Genomic DNA, 22,599 nt, shown 5'->3' on the forward strand with positions numbered 1-22,599 from the left:
GCAGAAATGATCACAACAGCATAAATATACTTCAACAAAACTTTTTTTAAAAAGTGTCAAAACAAACAAACAAAAAGAACAACCTTTGAAACAGGTCTTCTCATGAAATTCCATCAAATACAAGGTATTGAATTCTTGGTAAATAAAAGTAGGGCTGTGATGGAGCCCGAGGCTGGACCGTCCAGCTGACACCTGCCTTGTACTCATCTCCCCACAACCATCCCATAATAAGAGGTCCAGGAAAAAGGGCCGCCAGGTACATCAGCAGGTACACACTTACTGTTGTCCTCAGCAACACGACGTCTGCCTCTTGCAAGGAACACGGGATGCAATTTGCCCACACGTGCCAAGCAGGTCTCCAGTAAAACACCAAGGGGAGGATACCAAAGGAGAAGACGTATCCAGCAAGGCAGAGGGTTTTCCGGCAGCTTTGAGTCCGGTAGCCAAATATCTCCTGGGGCAGAATCAAAATGACCCCGAACATTGGTTAAGCACAAGAAACAACCATGAACAAATTGGAATTGGGGCGATGTAACTGGTGGGGAAGAGGGGCAGAGAGTGAAGAAGCTGAGGAGGCTGAAGGGTTGAGAAAGTGGAGAAGAACCCCTGGCCAAGATCCTTCATGAGATGGGATCCCAGGCCTCCAAGAAGTTGTGAGCAAGCAGGGAAAGCCAGTTGCTACAATTTCAGCATGTGGCTAGGGGCTACACTGTGCCAAACACTATACTATATGATATGTTATTTTGTGTCAGTCCCTCCAGCATCTCCTGATTATGATGCTATTATTCTCACTTCATAAATGATAAGGCTTAAGCTCAGAAAGGCTGAATGTAATGACTTATCCAAGTCCACACAGCTGGCACATTCTGCTGCCAAGATTCAAGTTCCCACTGTGGCTCAGAGAGTTAAGAACCCAACACTGACTCTATGAGGATGCGAGTTCAATCCCTGGCCTTGCTCAGCAGGGCCACAAGCTGCAGCACAGTTCATAGCCATGGCTCAGATCTGGTGTCACTGTGGCTGGCAGCTGCCGCTCTGATTCAACCTCTAGCCTGGGAATTTCCATATGCCGCAGGTGCCCCCCTAAAAAGAAAAAAGATTCAAGCCCAGATCCATCAGCCTTCAGAACTTGAGCTTGATCCACAGCCTTCACAGATGTGACCATCAGCCACATGACCGAGGGCTAGGTGACAGCAGCAATGATTCCCTTGGCTGGGGCCAGCGGCCGCATGGACCTTGAGTTTGGAGTCAGAATTTGGTGAAGGTGTTTGACCACCAAAGGATCAACAGCTGAATTCCAGCCTGCCTTTGGGGGCATGGGGTAGACAGAGCTATGCATTTGCACCCTCCTCTCTCGTTTAGTAACCAAGAAGAATGTTATGTCAAGGGGGAAACCATAGAGACTACTTGGCTTATTTCAATTCATGCTTACTGAGCAGCTGCTAGGTGCATGAGGGGCTATGAGACCCTGGAGGATACAGATATGAACAAGGTAAGAGACTGCCGTCGAATAAATCTATAATGTGGGCAAACTTTTTCCTTTCAAGTAAAGCCTGGGAGAGAAGGGAAAACCACCCCTCATGTTTATGGCCTTAGCCACATCCCACAAAGCCATAGGTATACTTTAATAATGGCTACAGTTGAGAAGAAGGAGCATGTCTGGGTTAAAAGCACACTCTCTGGACCAAGACGCATTGGGTTCAAAGTCCAGTTTTTGAACTAAGTGTGACCTTACTGGGTATGACCTTGAACATGGTCATTATTCCTCAGTTTGTCATCCATTACATGGGGGTGGTGATAAAATTATTGTGAAGTTTAAATAAGTTACTATGTGTAAGTGCTATGTAAGCATTTACTGCTGCTGCTGCTACTATTTTACCATTTCTCCCAGCGTAGACCTGAAATTCTAGCCTGGGTTTATTGGCATTTAGATCTTAGGGTCAATAATTCTATTTTGTTAGAATTGCCTGTTAGGATAACAAGGGATCTGGAACAGGCAGCTTTAAATCCACCTACTTCTCTATCCCACTTGATAAAACTATATTATCATAAGAGTTTCTGTGATCCTTGACTGAAAGCTGCTTTCCACGTGTAATTATTAGGTTTCTTCCTCTTATGAGCAGGGCATGCAGGTGCTGAATGGCTTCCTTCAGCAGTGTCCGCATCAGGCATGCCTTTGATAAAATGCTCGGGGGAAAAAAAAGAAAAGAAAAAAGCTCTTGACTGACCTTATAAAGTAGGATGTCTATCTTGACACAAATACCCTTCTGTCTTACACCCAACCTGTTGCTCCCTCGACACCCCGGAAGCAATGCTTTGTTGGTCCCGTATCTATCGGGCAGGGGCCCAATCCTAACTTCTAGACCAGTCTTGGGTCCTTCTCACCATCTTTTCTCATGTGCTTTTCCTATGTTCCTACCCTTTGGAACAGACCCATTTCTACCCACCCTCCCTACCCAGCTAATTTCTCCTTTTTAAAAAAGATTCTTCCTAAAATCTTGCTTATTTGCCATTCAGTCAAGCCCCCCTCCCCCCCAGTATGCTAGAGTTATGCCAGTTCTATAAGCACACATCTCCCTGTTACCACACATTCTTCCACCAGCTGCGCAATGAGAGCTCTCTGGAGTTTCCAAAGTGTCTCCATGGTCATTAGCAAAAAAGAGTAGGAATTATTACCTTTAATTTCTAGCTAAGAAAACTGGAATTTAAAGTTATTATAGTAACAGTTATTATTAACAACTAATGATTTGGAAACACTGATGGCCACTAATATGGATGGAACACTTACAAGTCTTTCACCAAGCACACTATACACAATCTTTCCCTTCGTTGAAGCAGATTAAACATTTCCCAATGCACAATGTTCGTAAGTAACTCAGAAATGGGCATCCAGTCCAGAGCTTGGCAGCACATGGAAGCAGATGTGAGGTGACTGTTTCTACTCTAACGCTCTTCTTCATTTTGTTTTTAATTTTAGTTTGATTTAAGAAATGTTCTTCTACGTGTCCACCAAATAGCAGGCATGAGCTAGACACAGAGAGGAATGAGACAGTGTAGCCTCAAGAAGCTCATTAGTTTAAAGGGAACTCAAGACACACAAGAACAGATAAGATTAAATAAGATTAGAGCAATAAAAGGGTTATATAGAGAGGTGACAATATTAATTGTCATCTGAATGGAGTGCTTTTTCTTTTTCTTTTTTTTTTTTTTTTTTTTGTCTCTTTGCCTTTTCTAGGGCCGCTCCCACGCATATGGAGGTTCCCAGGCTAGGGGTCCAATCGGAGCTATAGTTGCTGGCCTACACCACAGCCACAGCAATGCCAGATCCGAGCCATGTCTGTGACCTACACCACAGCTCACAGCAATGCCAGATCCTTAACCCACTGAGCAAGGCCAGGGATTGAACCCACAACCTCATGGTTCCTAGTCAGATTCGTTAACCACTGAGCCATGACGGGAACTCCTGAATGCAGTGCTATTAAAAAATACAGAAACAACTTCTGGTAGACCAGATGTATTCCGGAGGCCAGAAGTATTTCAGGAAAGCCACATGAACACCCCCTCATGATACCAGAATGTTACCCTAAGAGCTTGGTTGGTCTCAGCCTGAAGTCACAATAACAGTAGCTCATGACCCATAATCCATTGCCAAATTTTCAGTAGAAAAGCTGGAATATTGTGGACAGGGAATGTTCAGTTATTGCTTGTTGAAATGAGCTGAACTGTATGGACTTGAATTGAATTGTATTGCAGGGACTATTCATAGATCTTAGGTTTGAAATTGCAAAAATGAGTGCAGTGCTCTTTCTTATCGCCCCATAGCAATTTTCTCCCTTCATAATGAGTGCCTTCCTTGTCCCTGAAAATGCTCCAAGGAACTGTCCCTGCCACCCAGCATTCCACCCAACCTCTCTTCCCACAAAAGGAGTCAATCACCCCCCAAAAAACTGTTGGGAAAATGTCCAAAGAATCTTACCCTCATGGCAGTCTACATGCACTGCAGAATAGCACACTGCCCCTTTCTTTATTTCCCTCCAACCCACAGGTTCTCCTCCTCCCTTTGTCCCTGGGTATCTATGTCCTTTGCACCCCTAAGGACTTAAAGTCTGACTTCCAGATATACAGACCTTCTCCCTTGCACAGCCTCTATATCAAGAAGTCAGTGGTCTCTGAAGCAATGGTCTAAATTACCAGCCAAGAGAATCTACATACCCTCTCTTCTCTCTCTCTCTCTCACACACACACTCACACACACCCCCACACACAGAGCTCCATAGATACTCAGTGGGTTCCCAGAGTCTAGAAAAGATCCTACCCTAGAGGGCTCATAAGACTAAATCAAGACTGGGAGTTTCCATCATGAAGCAGCAGAAATGAATCTGACTAGGAACCATGAGGTTGCAGGTTTGATCCCTGGCCTCACTCAGTGGGTTAAGGATCTGGCATTGCCGTGAGCTGTGGTGTAGGTTGCCGATGCGGCTTGGATCCTGCATTGCTGTGGCTGTGGTGTAGACCAGTAGCTGCAGCTCCAATTTGACCCCTAGCCTGGGAACTTCCATATGCCACGGCCCTAAAAAGAAAAAAAAAAACTAAATCAAGACTGATCTTGCAGAATTTACACTCTGTTGGTGACCTTGGGGCCTGGCCCTAGGTAAGCACCTAGAAGTGTGAAGACAGGAAAAGCAGAACATGGAAATACAGGGAGGGTCAAGAGCAGAGCAGTGGCTCCAAGAAGTTCCCTCAGGCAATGTCACCACCTGGGCCCACTGAGGCCTGAGCATGGCTCTCAGCCTTCGAGTCCCAGAGACTGCCAGCAGAACAGCTCTCACAGAGAGAACTCAAGTTAGCCAGCTCTCAGAGAGTCTCAGTGTCAAGTGAGTGAGGGAGAGGCATCTGCCAGTTACCCTGACCAGATAAACACACGTGCAGGTATTAAGAGTTTGTTCTTTTCCCATCGGCACCACCTCCACAGATGTGATTGTCCTCCTTATGGAGCCCTGTGCAAGCATAGTACTTAAACTGGGCTCTGAATCTTCTCTGACTAATTCTCTCACCCTGATGGACATGCCTTCTTTAAACATATTCAATCAATGACAGTCAAATCCTGTTGGCCTGGGAGCCACTTACTCTCTTTAAGACAATTTTGCATTTCTCTACTGGCTTCATTAAATATTTGAAAGTTTAAGTGATTCATTTTTTAAAAGTTTACCTCCCGAAAGATATTCTCTTTTCCCTTATTTCCAAATGTTGAGCGAGCGTGAAGAGAAGGCTTTGCTACAACTTCCGTGCACTACAACACATTGTGCTAAAGGAATGCAGTTCCCCTCACTGCTGAGCTTAACCACACACCCTATTCAAATGTCTGCCTTAGTCGTTTCCTGTTTGCCACTCTTTTTGTGCTAAAGAATGATTTCTTACGTGTCCTCTAAGTTAATTTAACTTCATCCCGGGGAGAAATTCTCATTCTGAATGACCTCATCCAAAAATATTAAACTGGAGGTTCAAAAAGAATGGCTGCAGACAGGTGTCTTTTTGGCCCCCTAAGTATTTCTTAAAACTTCAGCTTGGTCCTCCAGTTATTTTAACATAAATTTTCTACCTTTTCTTTAAAATAAATCAGAAATCATTACTGTACAGTACCCACCTTCTTGCCCTGAAAGAATCAACTGAGAGCACCAAGATATACGTCCAAAGTAGCCCAGGAACTAACTCAACACCATCCAGCGAGAGAAAGGATGAGGCAGTGTGGTGTGTTCACACAACAAGATCTGCTACAGTAGACAAATCAGCTCCCAGCGTCACCCAAGAGTAGGAATGACTTTTAGTTACATAACGGTAAGTGAAAAGAGTCAGCACAAAGGATTACATCAGCATGAAGGGGAGGATGTGGGATGGATGAGGAGCTTGAGGTTGGTAGATGCAAACTTATTATATTTAGAATGGATGAGCAATGAGATCCTGCTGTACAGCACAGAGAACTATATCCAATCTCATGGGATAGAGCTTGATGGAAGATAGTATGAGAAAAAGAATGTATATACATGTATGACATTTCTGTACAGCAGAAATTGACACAACACTGGAAATCAACTATAATTTAAAAAAAAGAGAAATGAACTTAACTGCAAAAAAAAAAAAACCAACTAAAATTTTTAAAACTATGTTTAGGATACACTTAGAAAAAAGAAATCTACATATAAAGGAAAGCAAGGGAATGATGACAGTTGGGCTTCGAAGCCTTGCACTTGCCCAGCTACTAGACTGAAGAAAGAACCTGGAGTCAGCAATGGAAACATCAGATCTTACGTGTCTGAAGCAAAGTCCAGGAGTGACACCCCACTGTGTGCAGATGTCGGTGGGCAGGACAGGGCTGCTGTCTTTGATCCTGGGGTGGGAAAGGGGGGGCTGCAGGGGAGGGTACCAGTTATAGAGGGAATTGACGTCAGGTTGGCTCATTGGTTACCGTGGGAACTAGAAGAGGGGCACACCCCTCACCACCCATTTGATAAGAACAGACACTAGCTGGAGTTCCCGTTGTGGCTCAGTGGTTAATGAATCCGACTAGGAACCATGAGGTTGCGGGTTTGATCCCTGGCCTTGCTCAGTGGTTTAAGGATCCAGCGTTGCCATGGGCTGTGGTGTAGGTAGCAGAGCTGTGGTGTGGGTCACAGATGCGGCTCGGATCCTGGTTGCTGTGGCTCTGGCGTAGGCCGGTGGCTACAGCTCCCATTAGACCCCTAGCCTGGGAACCTCCATATACCGTGGGAGCAGCTCAAGAAAAGGCAAAAAGCCAAAAAAAAAAAAAAAGAACAGACACTAGCTGAGGCCTGGGGCAAGTTTTGAGCCACGTCAGGCATGTGAGTAGGGTGTAGGTGAAGCAAGCACTGGTCTAGGAGGGGATGTGCAGAGAGCAAGAGAACAGCCATCTTGATTTGCCTGACCATACAATGACCATGTGGTATGGGACGATGGTTATTTGTATTGGGGCAAGGCAAGAAAAGAGGGGCCACACTGTTAAATGTAGGTAATCGTCAAAATTGTAGCTTTTGGTTGGGGGGGTTCATCACATTACTATAAGGAATTAATTACATGACTAAATTAATGGAATACAGCATCAGCATGGACCAAGAATGAATGTGTCATGAACCAAGGACTATGGACTATCTAATTGTGAGCACCTGAAGCCTTGGGGAAAAAAGGAAGCATCAGCCAGAGTGAGAGATGCCCCCTCTTTAAATGAGCAGACACTCCCTACTTCCCATGGTCTCTGTCCTGCCTTGTCTTTTCCCCAACACTGTGGTTCTATGTCAGCTTCTGTTTCTCAATCTCATACGAGGGTTGCTCTTTGGAGCTGCAACCTCTCTCTGGAGGTCAGGGGTTGTCAACCAGCAGTGATTCTGTCCCCTCAGGGGACATGTGGCAATGACCAGAGACATTTCAGGTCCCTCTCAACTGGGTGAGAGACAATATGGACATCTGATGGGTAGAGGCTAGGGATGCTGCTAAACATCCTACAATGCAGAGGACTGCTGCCCTCAAACCTCTACCCCAAAAACTGATCTGGCCCCAAAGAGTGCCAAGATCAAGGTGCTTGCTGTGGGCATTTGAGTTTCCCCCACCCAAGCAGGTCTCTAGGTCCTATAGCCTGGGATTGCATCCTCAGCACCCAGAGGACAACTAGAAAATTTTGATATTGAAATTGATTGTAAACAAGGATATGAACTTAATGCCAAATGACCGCTAAGGTCAGTAGCGATCACAGCAACTCACTTTGCAGACAAGGAAACTGAGGAAACTAGGAGAGAAAGCCACCTGCCCAGAAGGACTGTGTCCATCTCCCGCCCCTGCCTGAGCCGCTCCACCTCTACCTCACGCTGCCCCAGCCTTCAGGACATTTCTTCTAACTCGTCCAGCCCTTTCCTGCCTCAGGATCTTCCCATGGCTGGCTGCTTCTCATCCTTTTATGTCTCCTTCAAATGTGTCCTTCTCAGAGAGGGCTTAGCCCATCTCCTAGATAATTATAAGCCCCCTCTCTCTCAGGCACCTTTATACTACTTTTCTGGCATTTTCACAACTAGCCATTAATATATATATATATTGCTTTTCTAACTCTTCCTCCCTTCTGCCCCCACTGCAAGGCTTTAAGTTCTGTCCATTTTGGTTCCATTCAAGTTTGTTTCCTCTGATACTCTTTACCCAACACCTAGTACATTATGTGCACGCAGTAGGCACTGAATGAATAAATTACAAATGAGTGATTGTATTGAAGGAAAGAAAATAAGGAAGGGAGAAGGAAGGAAGGATTGAGAGAGAGAGAGAGGAAATAAAAATTAATAAACCCTACATTCCTGGTCCTATCCCAAGAAGTCTAACTGTATTCTCCTTTTGGACATTCTAAAAATTCAGTCAATGCACTGGGATTAAAAAAAAAAAAAGGAGAAAGAAAGAAAGAAAGAAGAAAGAAGGAAAGAAAGAAGAAAGAAGGAAAGAAAGAAGAAAGAAGGAAAGAAGGAAGGAAGGAAGGAAGGAAGAAAAAAGAAAGAAGAGTTCCCGTCGTGGCTCAGTGGTTAACAAATCTGACTAGGAACCATTAGGTTGTGGGCTTGATCCCTGGCCTTGCTCCGTGGGTTAAGGATCCGGCATTGCCGTGAGTGTGTTGTAGATCGCAGACACAGCTGGGAACTCTTGTTGCTGTGACTCTGGCGTAGGCCGGCAGCTACGGCTCTGATTGGACCCTAGCCTGGGAACCTCCATGTACCACAGGAGCAGCCCTAGAAAAGGCAAAATGAAGACCAAAAAAAAAAAGGAAAGAAAGAAAGAAAAAAGGAGGCATAAGCAATCCCCAGATACTGCTCTGTGCCTTGGGTCATTAAGAAACATTAACCAGTCTCATCATTTACCTTACACTTGAATTAATCTCTAAGGCAAGTTTTCTTGAACAAGTGCTTTTTCTTTTTCTTCTTATAGTCTGTCCCCAGGAGTTGGAAAGATGTTAAGGATAAGACTGAGCTTCCCAAACTCCTCATCTTCAACAGAGACAAACCAAGGGCCTGGCCTGGAGGAGAGACACTGATTGGGACACCTGCCTCTCAGGCTCCTGCTCTGGACCAAAAGGAGGTGTCTTTACAACTACCTTTGCGTGAGCTGTGTTAATTTCCCAGTCTTTGAAATTACAAGAATTTTTGTTTTGTTTTGTTTATTTTGCTTTTTAGGGCCGTACCCGAGGCATTTGGAAGTTCCCAGGCTAGGCGTCAAATCGGAGCTACAGCTGCTGGCCTACGCCGCAGCCCCAGCAACGCCAGCTCTGAGCCGCATCTGTAACCTATGCTGCAGCTTATGGCAATGCCAGATCCGTAATCCTGAGTGAGGCCAGGGATTGAACCTGCATCCTCATGGATACTAGCTGTATTCTTAACCCACTGAGCCACAATGGGAACTCCCAAGAAAATTATTTTTAGCGTATATAAAGTAACACTCTGCAATAATAACCACTTAACCACTAAGTCTTATTTTCCATTCATATTGTTGACACCCATTGTGTGGTATCAAGCCTGAGCCTAGAGGGGACCTTGGGAATCCAGTGGCCTGACTGCCATTCACTGTCCTGTGGCAGAAGGTTAGAATGTCGCTCAACTCAATGACATTCCCCACTTTGGAATTTCACTTCCTTCCCCTTCCTGGCTTTGGGGTGCCTCCTCTCTAGCCACTGACTTCCAGTGGCCTGGTCAGCATTACCTCTATGACTGCTATAGGAAACAGCTGAATGACAGGGTCAGGCCCTAGAACCAAGGCACGCCTCCTAAAAACATTTAGTTGCTGCATCGCAGCATAAAGTCTTCAAGGTATCGTTGCTTAAGGTTGATTCAACTGCCTACTGTGCCTAAGGCCACAGGGAAGGTGGCTATGCTCGAGATAAATTTCCCACCCTCAAGGGGCTAACAGAGAGGTGACGGATTAAAGAACATGATTCGGGGCGGAAAACCTAAGTGTGATGTGAAAAGCACAGAGGAAGAAAAATGCTATCAATGTAAAATGCTAATGGTATCCTACCAAGATGATAATTAGGAATAGCTTGCCAGGAGAAGGGTTCCTTGAGGTGGACTTGGAGAGACTTGTGAGAACTTCAGTCCTTGGGAAAGGAGGGGAGGAGACAGGCCCTCCAAGTGAAAGAACTAGCCTTGAGCAAAGGTGCAGAATCTGGAAACATGGAAAGTAACATAGGACAAAATGTCAGCATAAGATTGGCGTCCTGTCGTGTCACAGTTAACCCCCTCCTGTATGACGAGGTAATGCATCCTTGGTTGGGATTTCAGGATTCTAGACCAAAACAGAGTTTGCTGAATCCTTAAAAGCTGCTCCTGGAATTCCTGCTGTGGCTCAGTGGGTTAAGAACCCGACGAGTATCCATGAGCACAGGCGTTTGGACTCTGGCCTCGCTCAGTGGGCTAAGGATCCGGCATGACCATAAGCTGAAGCATAGGTTGAGGATGTGGCTCAGATCCGGTGTGGCTGTGGCTAAGGTGCAAGCTGGCAGCGATGGCTCCAATTCAACCCCTAGCCTGGGAATACCCCATGGGTGCTGCCCTAAAAAAGACAACAGGGGGGAAAAAAAAAGGACAGGAACAAACAAAAGCTGCACCTACATTCCACAAGCAGCAAGCAGACCTCTCACAGCTTCCTTAAAGCAGGGGTCCTTGGGTGAACTCAGGGACAGAGGCCTCTGCCTATGGCCATTCTCTCTGGGCAGCTTTCTGGTTATGGAAGCAGGAAGAACAGATAGACTGGGAGCGTCAGTGTCCTTTGATCTACTCAGACTTTCTCCTCTGCCACCCAGAGGTCTGTCAGTCTGGGTTGTGGAAACTCCTCCTTGTCACACCAGTTGGCTGGCAGAAAAAGTCGCCTGTCCCTCCGGACAGCGTGTCCCACACCCTGTGGCTACATGTCTACCCAAACCTGGCTGAAGCTCATGAAAACACAGAGTTTGTGTGAACAACAACGTCTTATCATGCCCCAGTCACCCCATATATGGATTTTTCCATATTCTGCTCTAATCCTCACAAACCTACAAGGAAGGTAATATCAACAGTGGGTGAGAATTCTATCTGTTCGTGTTTCCTTTCGGACTTCTGCTTCGACATTCCTGAGGGATATAAGCCTACGGTTTGAATGCTCCTTTTTCAAGGAGCTTAAGGAAGGCTCCCCAGAGTCACCCAGCTGGTAGGTAACAGACAAAACTCTTTCCACCAAGAAGGCCGCCTCTCATGAAGATGTTCCTGCCCCCTCTCTCTGATAGTCTCACCTGGCAGGTGTCACGGGGGATAGTACTTGAACTTGCTGATTGTTCACATCTGAGCTAATGGATGCACCGGCCAGACAAGTTCTTAGGCTCCCCTTAAACAGGTTTTCACAAGCTTCAAACTGCAGAGGGAAAGGAAATAAGCAGGAGGGACTCCACCCAGCAACTTGACTGGTGGTGGTTTTGGCAGGCAACATCTTAATCTTCTGGACTGGTCACCTTGGGTAAGAGGCATTTTCTAGGTTCCTGTGTGATGCTGCAAGGAAGCCTTCTCTTGCCAGGGATGTCTGAGGAGTCTAAGGCAGGTAGAGTTCGGATAGATCAGTACCTGGGACACCTTCCTGTCTTGGCAGCCTCCCCAAGGCCCAGGAGAAAGGTCCCAAACAGGGCAGAGCGGGGGGAAATGCCACATGTAACAGACACTGGGTTCCAGACCTGCTTCTGCCACTTGCTAACTTTATTATCTGGACATAACTAACCCACCTAAAAAGTAATATGAATGCCTACCTCAGAAAACTATTCTCAACAATGAAATGGAACAACAGTGGAGAAAGCGCTCTTCAAGGAGAAATTGTTCTTATCATGAGGGCCATCAGACTTGAGGTTGAATGATACACCCCCAGGGACACCCGGACATGGCTGCCCCTTGCTTATCACTCAGATCTTAGCTTCCCTGATCACAGTCATTCTCTTCCTAACATCCTTTTTAAATCTCTGCGAGCCCTGTCTTTATTGGGTATTTTTCTCATTTTTTTTAAATGATCTGTTCCTAGGATGTAAGTTTCACAAGCATAGAGCTGCGGTCTGTGTTCATTGCTGGATCCCTGGCACATAGTAGAATAGTTCTGGGAACATAATAGGCCCACTAATATTTTTCTGAGTGAACAAATGGCTCCCATTTCATTGTTAAATGTTACTAGACTGGTAAAGCAGAGAGGCCAAAAATGTTTACCAACATTAGCATGTGAGAATCTTAGCAAACACCCAGTCAAACATTATTTTCCAGAGAAGAAATCTAAGCTTTTAGGAGACTTAGCTAACAAGGGCACAGAGAGAGAGAGAGAGAGAGAGAGATCATAGGGAAACTAACAATCTCCTTCCAAAGTCAGACTTCCGCTCTTGGATCAATGGAGAATTTATCTTGACAATAGATTGTATCCGCAAGGATTTTTTATTTGTCTCTATCCCCCAGGTATTATGATGTGTTATTTACCATAGGATTTTCGAAAATGAAAGAGGGAGAAGTAGATTATCTCAACTCTGAGAGAGGGAAGGGTCAGAGATGATCTGAACTGGCATTTCTTTCACACGAGGAAGCTCCCACACCTCTGGTGACCCAAACTCTACGTCTTGGGAGAGCCTGTTTCATTTCCAGACAACCTTACTCATTATTACACCATGTGCCAGACACTGGGCTAAAGCCCAGAAGGTGGTGCCCTGTGTCCCCCACCTACTCACCACACACGCACACACAAACATGTCTCTCCCAGCCAGAACTCCATTTCTCTCTGTCCAAACAACATAAAATCAGTATAAATATATCACTCTTCCAGTCCAAGTTTATGCATAAACAAGGGCTTGTGTAACTAAAAATGATTTTGAAAACTACTGTATTTATTACCAAGCTCTCTTGTTGAGATGGGCAGAAATCTTTTCCATATAGTGGCAACAGGTGGAAAGCTTTCCTTGAACAATAGTGGTTATCCTTTTTTAGAACGAAGAGCCCTTTTTTAACATTGCTGGTGAGAGATAAGTTGTTAAAAACCACTTTGGAAAGGAGCTGGGCATTCTAGAGCAAGGTTAAAAGTATGCACATGGTGTGATCCAGCAATTCCACCAAGAACCTTCTCTACAGAAATGTGTGTGCATGTGGACCAGGAGGCACAAATAAGAAAAAGGCAAGTCTTGAAACCACCCAAAACAATGCCCATCAACAATGAAACTGACTTCTTTGAAGTGTCATCTTACAATGATATATTCTGACACAAATAATGAAAATGGATAAACCATCATTTTATGCAGCAATGTGGATACAGCTCACAAATAAGCAGAAGAAGCAAAACACAAAAGAATATAATCACTATGATTTCGAGCATACTAAGTTCAAATATATTGCTATGGAATGCATCCATGGTTAGAAAAAATATTTTTTAAAGGCAGGAAAATGATAATTAAGGAAGTCAGGTAAGAGGCTACTTCTACATCAGCTTGGGGCAACAGAGATGAGTTATAGTTGAGGAGGGCTCCAGGAAAACATCTTGAATACCAGCAGTGATCTATCACCTGACTCAGGCAATGACCCTGTGGGTTTCAATTTATAATTAAATGGTTGTATATATTTTTGCACATTTATTTGACAGTTTTTGAAAGGCTTCACACTCTCAAATGATTGAGTTCTCCTTTTGCGTATGGAAGCTGTCAATGCTTATTGGGCATACAAATCCTTGGACCCATAGCAATAACCCTAAGACCTATTGAGAGTCATGGCCAATGGTCAGGTTTGCAACTACTGATGTAGGGGGTGGGGAAGCACTGGCTTGGAAATGGGGAAGAAGGCGCTCTAGTCAGAACTGTCAGTCTATTCAATAATCCCTTTTCTTTCTCTGGGCCCTGGTTTCACCCTCTGTAACAGAGGGGGTAGAATTATATGAATGATTGAGTCCCTCTAAATTTTCATACCTGTAGTTCTCATAACAATAGGAACCTCATGAATATCACCCAAGTGCCTGTCAGCTTGCAGTTCCGTCATAAGTACACAACTCAGGTCATAAATCTCTTCCATGGAGATGCTGGTTTCAAAGCTGCCCACATGGCCTTCAATCAACCTTCAACATTTTTCATTTTTTTTTTTTTTTGAGGGTGGTTTCTATTGCATCATTTGTGCAAACTTGTCACCAACATATCATGCAGACCATCTGCTTGAGACCATCAGACAGCCTTCTGGAAGAGGGAGCATGCCCCATACAGGATGGCCTCTCCATGCCTGGCCCTGAGAATGGGAGCTGGCATGCCACCAGGGGACTTCCTGGCCACTGTGCCATATTCCTCAACTGAGCATCAGAATTCCTCAGTATGACGGGACTACATGATTCATTTCCTTAACTGGTATTCAAAACTGAGCACCACCTTGGGTAAAATTTCTCACAACTCTGTAGGATGGCACCATCAAGCCATGATGCATGATTCTGGTTTCGACTGACAGGAAAGAGGCCTCCTAATCTGGCAGAGAATTTTAAGCAAATGGACCAAAGTGGCAGGTGATGAGATCAGGACAGGTGATAGGGAAATGAGTGACCCAATAAAAATGGAAAATTGTTTGAGAGAACGGCAGACTATGAGGGAAACCAGAATTTCTACCTTTTTGCTGCACCCAATTAAAGGGTAATTCGGGACATTAAATGCTAGGCCAGATAGTTATGACATCCTCTCAGGGTTTTTTTTTTTTTTAAGGGTCGCACCTGCAGCATATGGAAGTTCTCAGGTTAGGGGTAGAATCAGAGCTACAGCTGCCAGCCTACACCACAGCCACAGCAACGGTGGATCCTTAACTCACTGAACAAGGCCAGGGACTGAACCCACATCCTCATGGATCCTAGTCAGGTTCGTTACCGGTGGAGCCGCAAAGGGAGTTCCAGTCCCAGGGTTTTGTTTTTTTAAATGCTTCTGTTACTACAGGAGCAAAACCTGTATATTTTAAAGATCAGAAAAGGAAAATACAAATAAAAACTTTACATTCCCACAACAGAGAGTACCACAGTAAATAACTTACTGCAGATATGTTGTTTCTTTTACCAAAATGAAACCACACTATAAATGCTCTTTTATGGTCTGTGTTTTCATTCACTCATCTCCATTTCTCCAGGTCAGTGAGTTTTGATCTCAACTAATACTCATATTACATTCAAATTTTTCTGGAGTTCCCTTTGTGGCTCAGCTGTTAACGAACTTGACTAGGATCCATGAGGATGCCGGTTCTATCTCTGACCTTGTTCAGTGGGTTAAGAATCCCACGTTGCCCTGAACTGTGGTGTAGGTCGCGCAGATGAGGCTCGGATCCTGCATTGCTGTGGCTTCAGCGTAGGCCAGCAGCTGTAGCTTGGCAACTTCCATACGCCATGGGTGCGGCCCTAAAAAGCAAAAAAAAGAAAAAAAATTCAAAATTTTCAATGGACACACTAATGTCAACTACAAATGACTTTTCCCAAATGGCTTAGCATTACTTTGTTTCTTAACCTAGATGATTGTTAATAAATATTTACCTTAGGAGTTCCCGTCGTGGCGCAGTGGTTAACGAATCCGACTAGAAACCATGAGGTTGCGGGTTCGGTCCCTGCCCTTGCTCAGTGGGTTAAGGATCCGGCGTTGCCGTGAGCTGTGGTGTAGGTTGCAGACGCGGCTCGGATCCCGCGTTGCTGTGGCTCTGGCGTAGGCCGGTGGCTACAGTTCCGATTCGACCCCTAGCCTGGGAACCTCCATATGCCGCGGGAGCGGCCCAAGAAATAGCAACAACAACAACAAAAATAAATAAATAAATAAATAAATAAATAAATAAATAAATATTTACCTTAGAATTATCCATTAATCTGTACAAAAATATTTCCTATGATTTTATATAGGTATTATATAATATTTAACAATAAAATAAAAGAGGAAATGTCACACACGCCTATAAGACCATCATACTTTTGCTGGTTCTTTTAATCTAGTTCTATCCCTATTCGATGATAATGCCTTAGGAACAACCAGTACTTCTGCAAGAATTCAAATGCTAATAGCTAAGTTCCCACTGATTTCAGATGTTATACAAAGACAACAAATGACCCAACATTCGGCTGCTTTTATTTTAATGAATCTTTTAAAGAAATAACATGTATCCCACAAAGAAAGAGTAAAAAAAAAAAAATCCAAAGTTTTATCCATAAAGGACTTAATCATTTCACAATATATACATATGGCAATCATCATGTTGTATACCTTAAACTTATACAATGTTGTATACAATTGCATCTCGATAAAGCTGGGGGGAGAATAAAGTCTATAAGCAGCAAGAAAAAAATAACTTAATGTCTGTTTTGCTATTTTGCATTCTCATAAAAATGAAAGTGTGATTTCATGTCAGTTTAAGTTAAACAAAAGAAGGGATTTCCTTGGCACAGTGTTTCCAAATCTTTTTTCATACAATGACCCCCATGGAGAAAATGACAATATTTGTACAATGGAGATCAGATAAGTAGATGAGGCTACTTAAAGCTGGAGGGGATCAATATCTCTTCCTTCCTCTAAGAACCATTGTAATCCATCTGTACACCCCAATGCCATCCATGGCATACCAGTTGGGTCACCTTGCCTTATCCTATATTTATAACAAAACAATACTTTCTCTTATTTTCTGCAGTGAAGTCAGTGTCATAACAAGCAAAGTTGCACTTAAAATGAGTATGTCTGGTAACTACACACCATTCCTAGAAACATCCTCTGACCTACCAATATGCCTTTATTCCGGCAGGTTTTTTGTTTGTTTCTCACCTGCAAATGCCTGCTCCTACCTCATCGTTCCTTCCCCTGGAAAAAAAAAAGAAATCCTAGCAATCTTTAAAAGTACTTTACAGTAGAAATTGACAGAACACTGTAAATCAACTATAATAAAAAAATAATAATAAATTAATTAATCAATAGTACTATTGAGGAGTTCCTGCTGTGACCCAGTGAGTTAAGAATCTGACTGGAGTAGCTCAGTCGCTTCGGAGGTGTGGGTTTGATCCCCAGCCCAGTGCAGTGGGTTAAAGGATCCAGAGCTATTGCAGCTGTGGCATAGGTCAGAGCTGCAGCTTGTATTCAATCGCTGGCCCAGGAATTTCCATATGCTGTGGGTACAGCCATAAAAAAAAGTACTTTTCAAATGAAACTTCCTCTGTGGAGCCTCCTCAATCAGAATTAATCACAAGTTTAAAACCAAACTCATGACCCACATCTTCTCTCTGAATCACCACCACCACACAATCAGTTAGATGACTAGAAATCCAGGAATTTCCTTTACATTCTCCCCTCCCTCCCTCTAATTAGCTCAAAGTTTATGGAGTGTGTCTCCTAGACATTTCTCCAATTGGTTACCTCTGCTCCACTCCTGATACTTCTCTCCTATTAGTTCAACCTCTACCCTTGCTAGAATCACTGTAAGAGCCCCCATTTCCAGTTCCATATGTGCCTACACTGTTGGGCACACTGCTACAGAGTTCCCTTCTCCTTACTAGAGTGACCAACCATCCCAATTTGTCTAAGACTGGGGGTTTTTCAGGATGGGTGCTTTCAGTGTTAATGCCCAGAAAGTCCAGGCCAACCAAGATTTATTGGTCACTCCTGAGAACTCTCCAATGGCAGGCATCTTCCTACCCTTCTCCACACTACCTTCTCAGCCTTACCTCTCTGTTCTTCTGGTCCCACCCCACCCACCCCCACACACACACTCAGACACACACACACCCTGCACAACAAATTTACCAAGCTACATTCAGTTCTCTGAACAGAATGTGCTCTGTATCTTTACATCTCAGTACCTTTGTACATTGTGTCTCCTTGAGTTAAAATGTTCTTTGCCTTATCTGAGATTGCTGGTAAACTCCTATCCATCCATCTATATTGTTTTCAGTTGGCACTTTTCACTGAGTCATCCAGGAATTGGCTGTAGCTTCCTCTATGTTCCCACCACACCTTGCAGATCCTTCTGTCATAACACTAGCCCAGTGAACTCTATCCTCCACCAGATATTCAGCCCTAGGATTTTTCTTTGTATCCCTAATACCAAGAGCAGGAATTCATACATAGCAAGTGCTCAAGAAGGAAGGAGAGGAGAAGGGAAGGAGAGGAAGGAGATAGGAAGGGAGGGAGGAAGGAAGGAAAGAGAGAAGGAGGGAAGGAGGGAGGGAAAAGTATTTGCTTAGATCACTTTGCCTTCCATGTAGAACTTATATTTGAATAAACTGAACAAATTGTTTACTTCTTGCATTAAAGTGTTAGCTTCTTGAGGGCAGGACCAAGCTTGATCTATCTCCACAACTACACTTCAGAGACTCATTACCTCTGTCCAATTGATATGATTTAGCTATCGTCTGAGACTGAGAAAAGATGGGTGACAGTAAGGTCTTTGCTGGGGGACACGTCAGAAGGGACAGCAGGGATGTACACATGTGATCCAGAGGTTTTACTCAAGTGCTCTCCCTTCCTGAATGTGATGGCCATGGATTGGCCTTTGCAGCAATCCCTTCTTCTTTTAAAGGGAAACCTCTTTATGGCTAAATAAATAGATAGGAGAGTGGAGAATTGGAATCTCCCGTCTAAATCAGGCACTGGAAATAGTTGAAACAGCTCTCCCTTTAACTAGTTTTTCTGCCTTTTGGAAGAAAACGATTCCTTGTTCAATCATCACATCAGCCCCTATTTCAAAGCCATAAGTAAATATCCCTACCAGTGTGCCTAAATATGAGACTGCCACCCACATGCATCAGAATCACATGGAAGCTTTTCAAAAATGCAAATTCCTGGATCACCATCCCAAATTTCTGAGGCTAGGGCCAGACGACCAGGGCATTTCTAGCTCCATTATCTCAGCTGATTGTTATACATATGGCATCTGGGAATTGCTGATCAATACAGTGAAGGAGACTCTGCCATTTAAACCAAGTCATATTTCTTCTGACAGATGACTAGTATTACAGTAACTGCCTCATAGGGTTGATGTGACAATTAAATAATATGTTACCTATAAAGTGTTTATACAATGCCTAACACAAGGCAAGTACTCAGTATATATTAGCCAGTAATGTTCCTGGACTTTGATTTCCTTGTTGAAAGAACATACTTTTTCATTCCTGTATTGACCCTGACATTTTGGCATCCAATATATGAATGTACAGATAATTGCCCCCCAACAAATTTATTAAACCAAATTTAGTCTTGAATAAGATTGGAGGGAAAGTTCAAACAGAATGTCATTTTACTAAAATTGGCCAAGATCTTTGGCAAGTTCTAAAAGCTTACCAGAGAGAGTTACAAGGGCATTTTTGTACAAAGTTGGTAGGATCCTTTATAAAATGGCACAAACTTTCTAAAAAAAGCAATTCAGCAAATTTATCAAGAGTCTTGAAAGTGTTCATAATTTTTGTTGTGGTAGTATGATTATTCTTTCTAGGAGTTCATTGTAGGGAAATAATATGATAGACAACAGTAAAATTCTGTATTTTTATATACAAGAGTAAAACATTCATATGCACTAGAACTGTCTGACACTTGGAGAATAGTCAAGGAAATGTGACATCTCCACAAAATAAAATACTATCCAGTCATCAAATTAAAGTTTACAATAAATTTTAATGACATAGAGAAATATTTATTATGTGTTAAATGAACAAAGGCAGTTGTAGTTTGAGTCCAACAATGTAGAAGAAAATTTATAGAAAAAAAGCTAGTAGAAAATATACCAAATGTTAACAATGATAGAATCATGATGAGATTTGTTTATTTCCTTATACTTTTCTGTACTTTCAAAAATTTCTAAAGTAGAATAAAATATATTTGAAAATAAAGTCAGAGAGTAATGCTATTTTTGAAAGTAAAGGAGAATTTTACTCTGGAAACATGGAGTAGCCATACTTTTTTTTCTATTCCCCCTAATAAGTTCAACTAAAATCCATGAACATTATATAGAAAACAAACATAAGAAGACAAAACATAATTGTCCGAATAGTAGACAGAAAGCAGATTGGCCAGGGAACTTGGGAACCAAGTAACAAATGATACAGTAGTGAGTTCCCTGAGTTTTCTTTTTGCCTCCTCTTCGGCTTGGAGCAGAAGAAGCTGGCAACTTAGAAATGGGAGAACACGCACACACACCAAGTCTGATCTTTATAACCAAATGACCAGAAAAGCATCCGAAGTTCATATACCAAAAAACTGTGCCCCACCCCACCTACAACAACAAAGGCCAAGTGCAGAGTCTAGGTTGTCCTTCTCAACACATTGCAAAGAGGAACCTTAACACCGGGCAGGAATGAGGTCAGATAAGACAAAATAAGGAGCCAAGACTTTCATTCCTACTGCTTAGTAACAAACACTCTTTCCCCTCTTTGTCAGTGGAAAAACCATGTGGAGCCTGGACCACCACTCCCAGCCAGCAGTAACAAGTATCCCCTCCTCCTCCAGGCTGGGGTGTTGACAGAGAAAGCCTGTGGAGAGTCAAGACATTTTCCTACCACCTAGCAGTAGAAAGACCCCATCCCAAGGTGTCAGTGGAGACATGTGGGGAGGTAAAATGAGACTCTTCTAATTCTCCAAGCCAGAGAGTCATCAGTGGAAGCATAGTGGTGCTGAAACTCCTACCCCCAGCCAGTGATAATGAGGAATCTCCCCCTCCTCAAGTGTCAATGGTAATTGAGTAAGTTACCTGGACTTTCTCTACTAAGTGGCAGTATGAGGTGGTGCCCTACTCTTCCCCTACTAGAGCAGTGTCAACAGAAGCCAACTAAGATGTGTTTTAAATAAGGTCTAGAGTCTCATAACAATATCCAAAATGTGCAGGTTTTCATTTTTTCAAGTCATACCAAAAAGAAGACAATCTCAAACTGAATGAAGAAACACAGTCAATAGAGGCCAACACCAAAACAACAGAGATATTAGTATTATCTGATAAAACAGGCATCATAAAAATGCTTTAAAGAGCAACTACGGTCACACCTGAAACAAATGAAAAAAATGAATATCTCAGCAAGAAACAGAAGATAGAAAGTAGAACAAAACGGAGATTTTAGAACTGAATTATACAATACCTGCAATTAAAGAAATGAAAGAGAGAACAATAAAAATTGCCCAATCTGAATGCCTGGGAGGAAATAGTCTCTAAAAAGTACTGAATTAGAGTCATAGGACCTCTGAAACTATAGCAAAAGATCTTAATATTCATGTCATTAGAAAGATAATAGATAATTTGAATAACCCTATAACTATCAAGAAAATTGAATTTATACTTTTTAAATTTCCAAAAAAGAAATACGTAAGGCCAGGTGGTTCCAATCAAAATTTCTACTAAACATTTAAAGAATGACTACTATCAGTTCTTCGCAATTTCTTCCAGGAAACGAAAAAAGGATGAAATATTCTCTAATTCATTTTATTAAGCCAGTGTTAACCTGATAACAAAACTAGACAGACAGTATTAAAAAAGGAAGGAAGGAAGGAAGGAAGAAAAGAGAGAACAGAGGAAGGAGAAAGAAAGCAATCAAACTGTAGACCTATATCCTTTATGAATGTAGAGGCAGAAGTCCTAAATGAAATATTATCAAACAGAATTCAGCAATATACTAAAAGAATCATGCGCCGTTACCAAGTGAGACAAGACTACTTCAGGGAATACAAGACTGCTTCAACATTCATAAATCAATCAATGCAATCCATCATGTTAACAGAGTAAAAAACAAAACAAAACAAAATATCATTGTATCAATCAATACAGAAAAACATTTGACAGAATTTCACACTCATTTCATGATTAAAAAAAAAAACTCCCAGAAAACAGGAATAAAAGGGAACTTCCTTAACTTGACAAAGAGTATCTTTAAAAACATACAGGTAACATTATATTTACTGATGACAGATTAAATGTTTTCCCCATAAGACTGGGAATAAGACAAGACATCTATTCTTACCTCTCTCTTTTCTTTTTATAGCCGCACCTTTGGCATATGGAAGTTCCAGGCTAGGGGTCAAATTAGAGCTGCAGATGCCGGCCTACAGCAGAGCCACAGCAATACCAGAACTGAGCTGCAGCTGCAACCTATGCCACAGCTTGTGGCAACTCTGGATCCTTAACCCACTGAACAAGGCCAAGGATCGAACCTGCATTCTCATAGATACTAGTTGGGTTCTTAACTTACTGAGCAACAATGGATACTCCTATTCTCACCACTCTCATTCAATATAGTACTAGAGTTGTAGCTGGACAAGAAAAAGAAATAAACAGTATACAGAAATAAAATTATTTTTACTTGATTACGGCATGATTTCTGTGTAGAAAATCCTAGTCTTAGAACTAATAAATGAGTTAACCACAGTCACAAGATAGAAGACAAACATACAAAAATCAATTGTATTTCTATATCCTAGTAATGAATACATGAATACCAAAAAATAAAAATACAAGATGATTTACAATCACTAAAACACTGAAATACTTAGGTGTAAAAATAACAAAATATGTATCAGGGACTCGTATATTGAAAACTGCAAAATGCTAATGAAAGAAACTAAAGACGATC

General features: G+C 42.7%; 1 protein-coding gene across 7 annotated transcripts in view; it reads right to left on the reverse strand.

Annotated features, from left to right (window-relative positions):
• The window catches only part of ATP13A4 (ATPase 13A4), a 160,196-nt gene that overhangs the window by 116,443 nt on the left and 21,154 nt on the right, over positions 1-22,599 (reverse strand). For 4 of the 7 annotated variants that reach the window (XR_014824548.1, XR_014824549.1, XM_084990722.1 and 1 more), the window contains one exon: positions 281-454. The exons of the other annotated variants lie outside the window; for them this stretch is intronic. Coding sequence is in view for 2 of the 4 variants with exons in the window: in XM_084990722.1 (XP_084846848.1) it covers positions 281-454 (174 nt within the window). In the remaining 2 variants the exon portion in view is untranslated. The remainder of the gene's footprint in view (positions 1-280; positions 455-22,599) is intronic. 7 annotated transcript variants of the gene reach the window in all.

The sequence above is a fragment of the Sus scrofa genome, chromosome 13 (genome assembly GCF_054392235.1).
Source record: "Sus scrofa isolate SSC_HxYL_T2T_F1_AM1 chromosome 13, Sscrofa_HxYL_maternal_Yorkshire_Landrace_v2.0, whole genome shotgun sequence".
Classification (NCBI taxonomy): Eukaryota; Metazoa; Chordata; class Mammalia; order Artiodactyla; family Suidae; genus Sus; species Sus scrofa.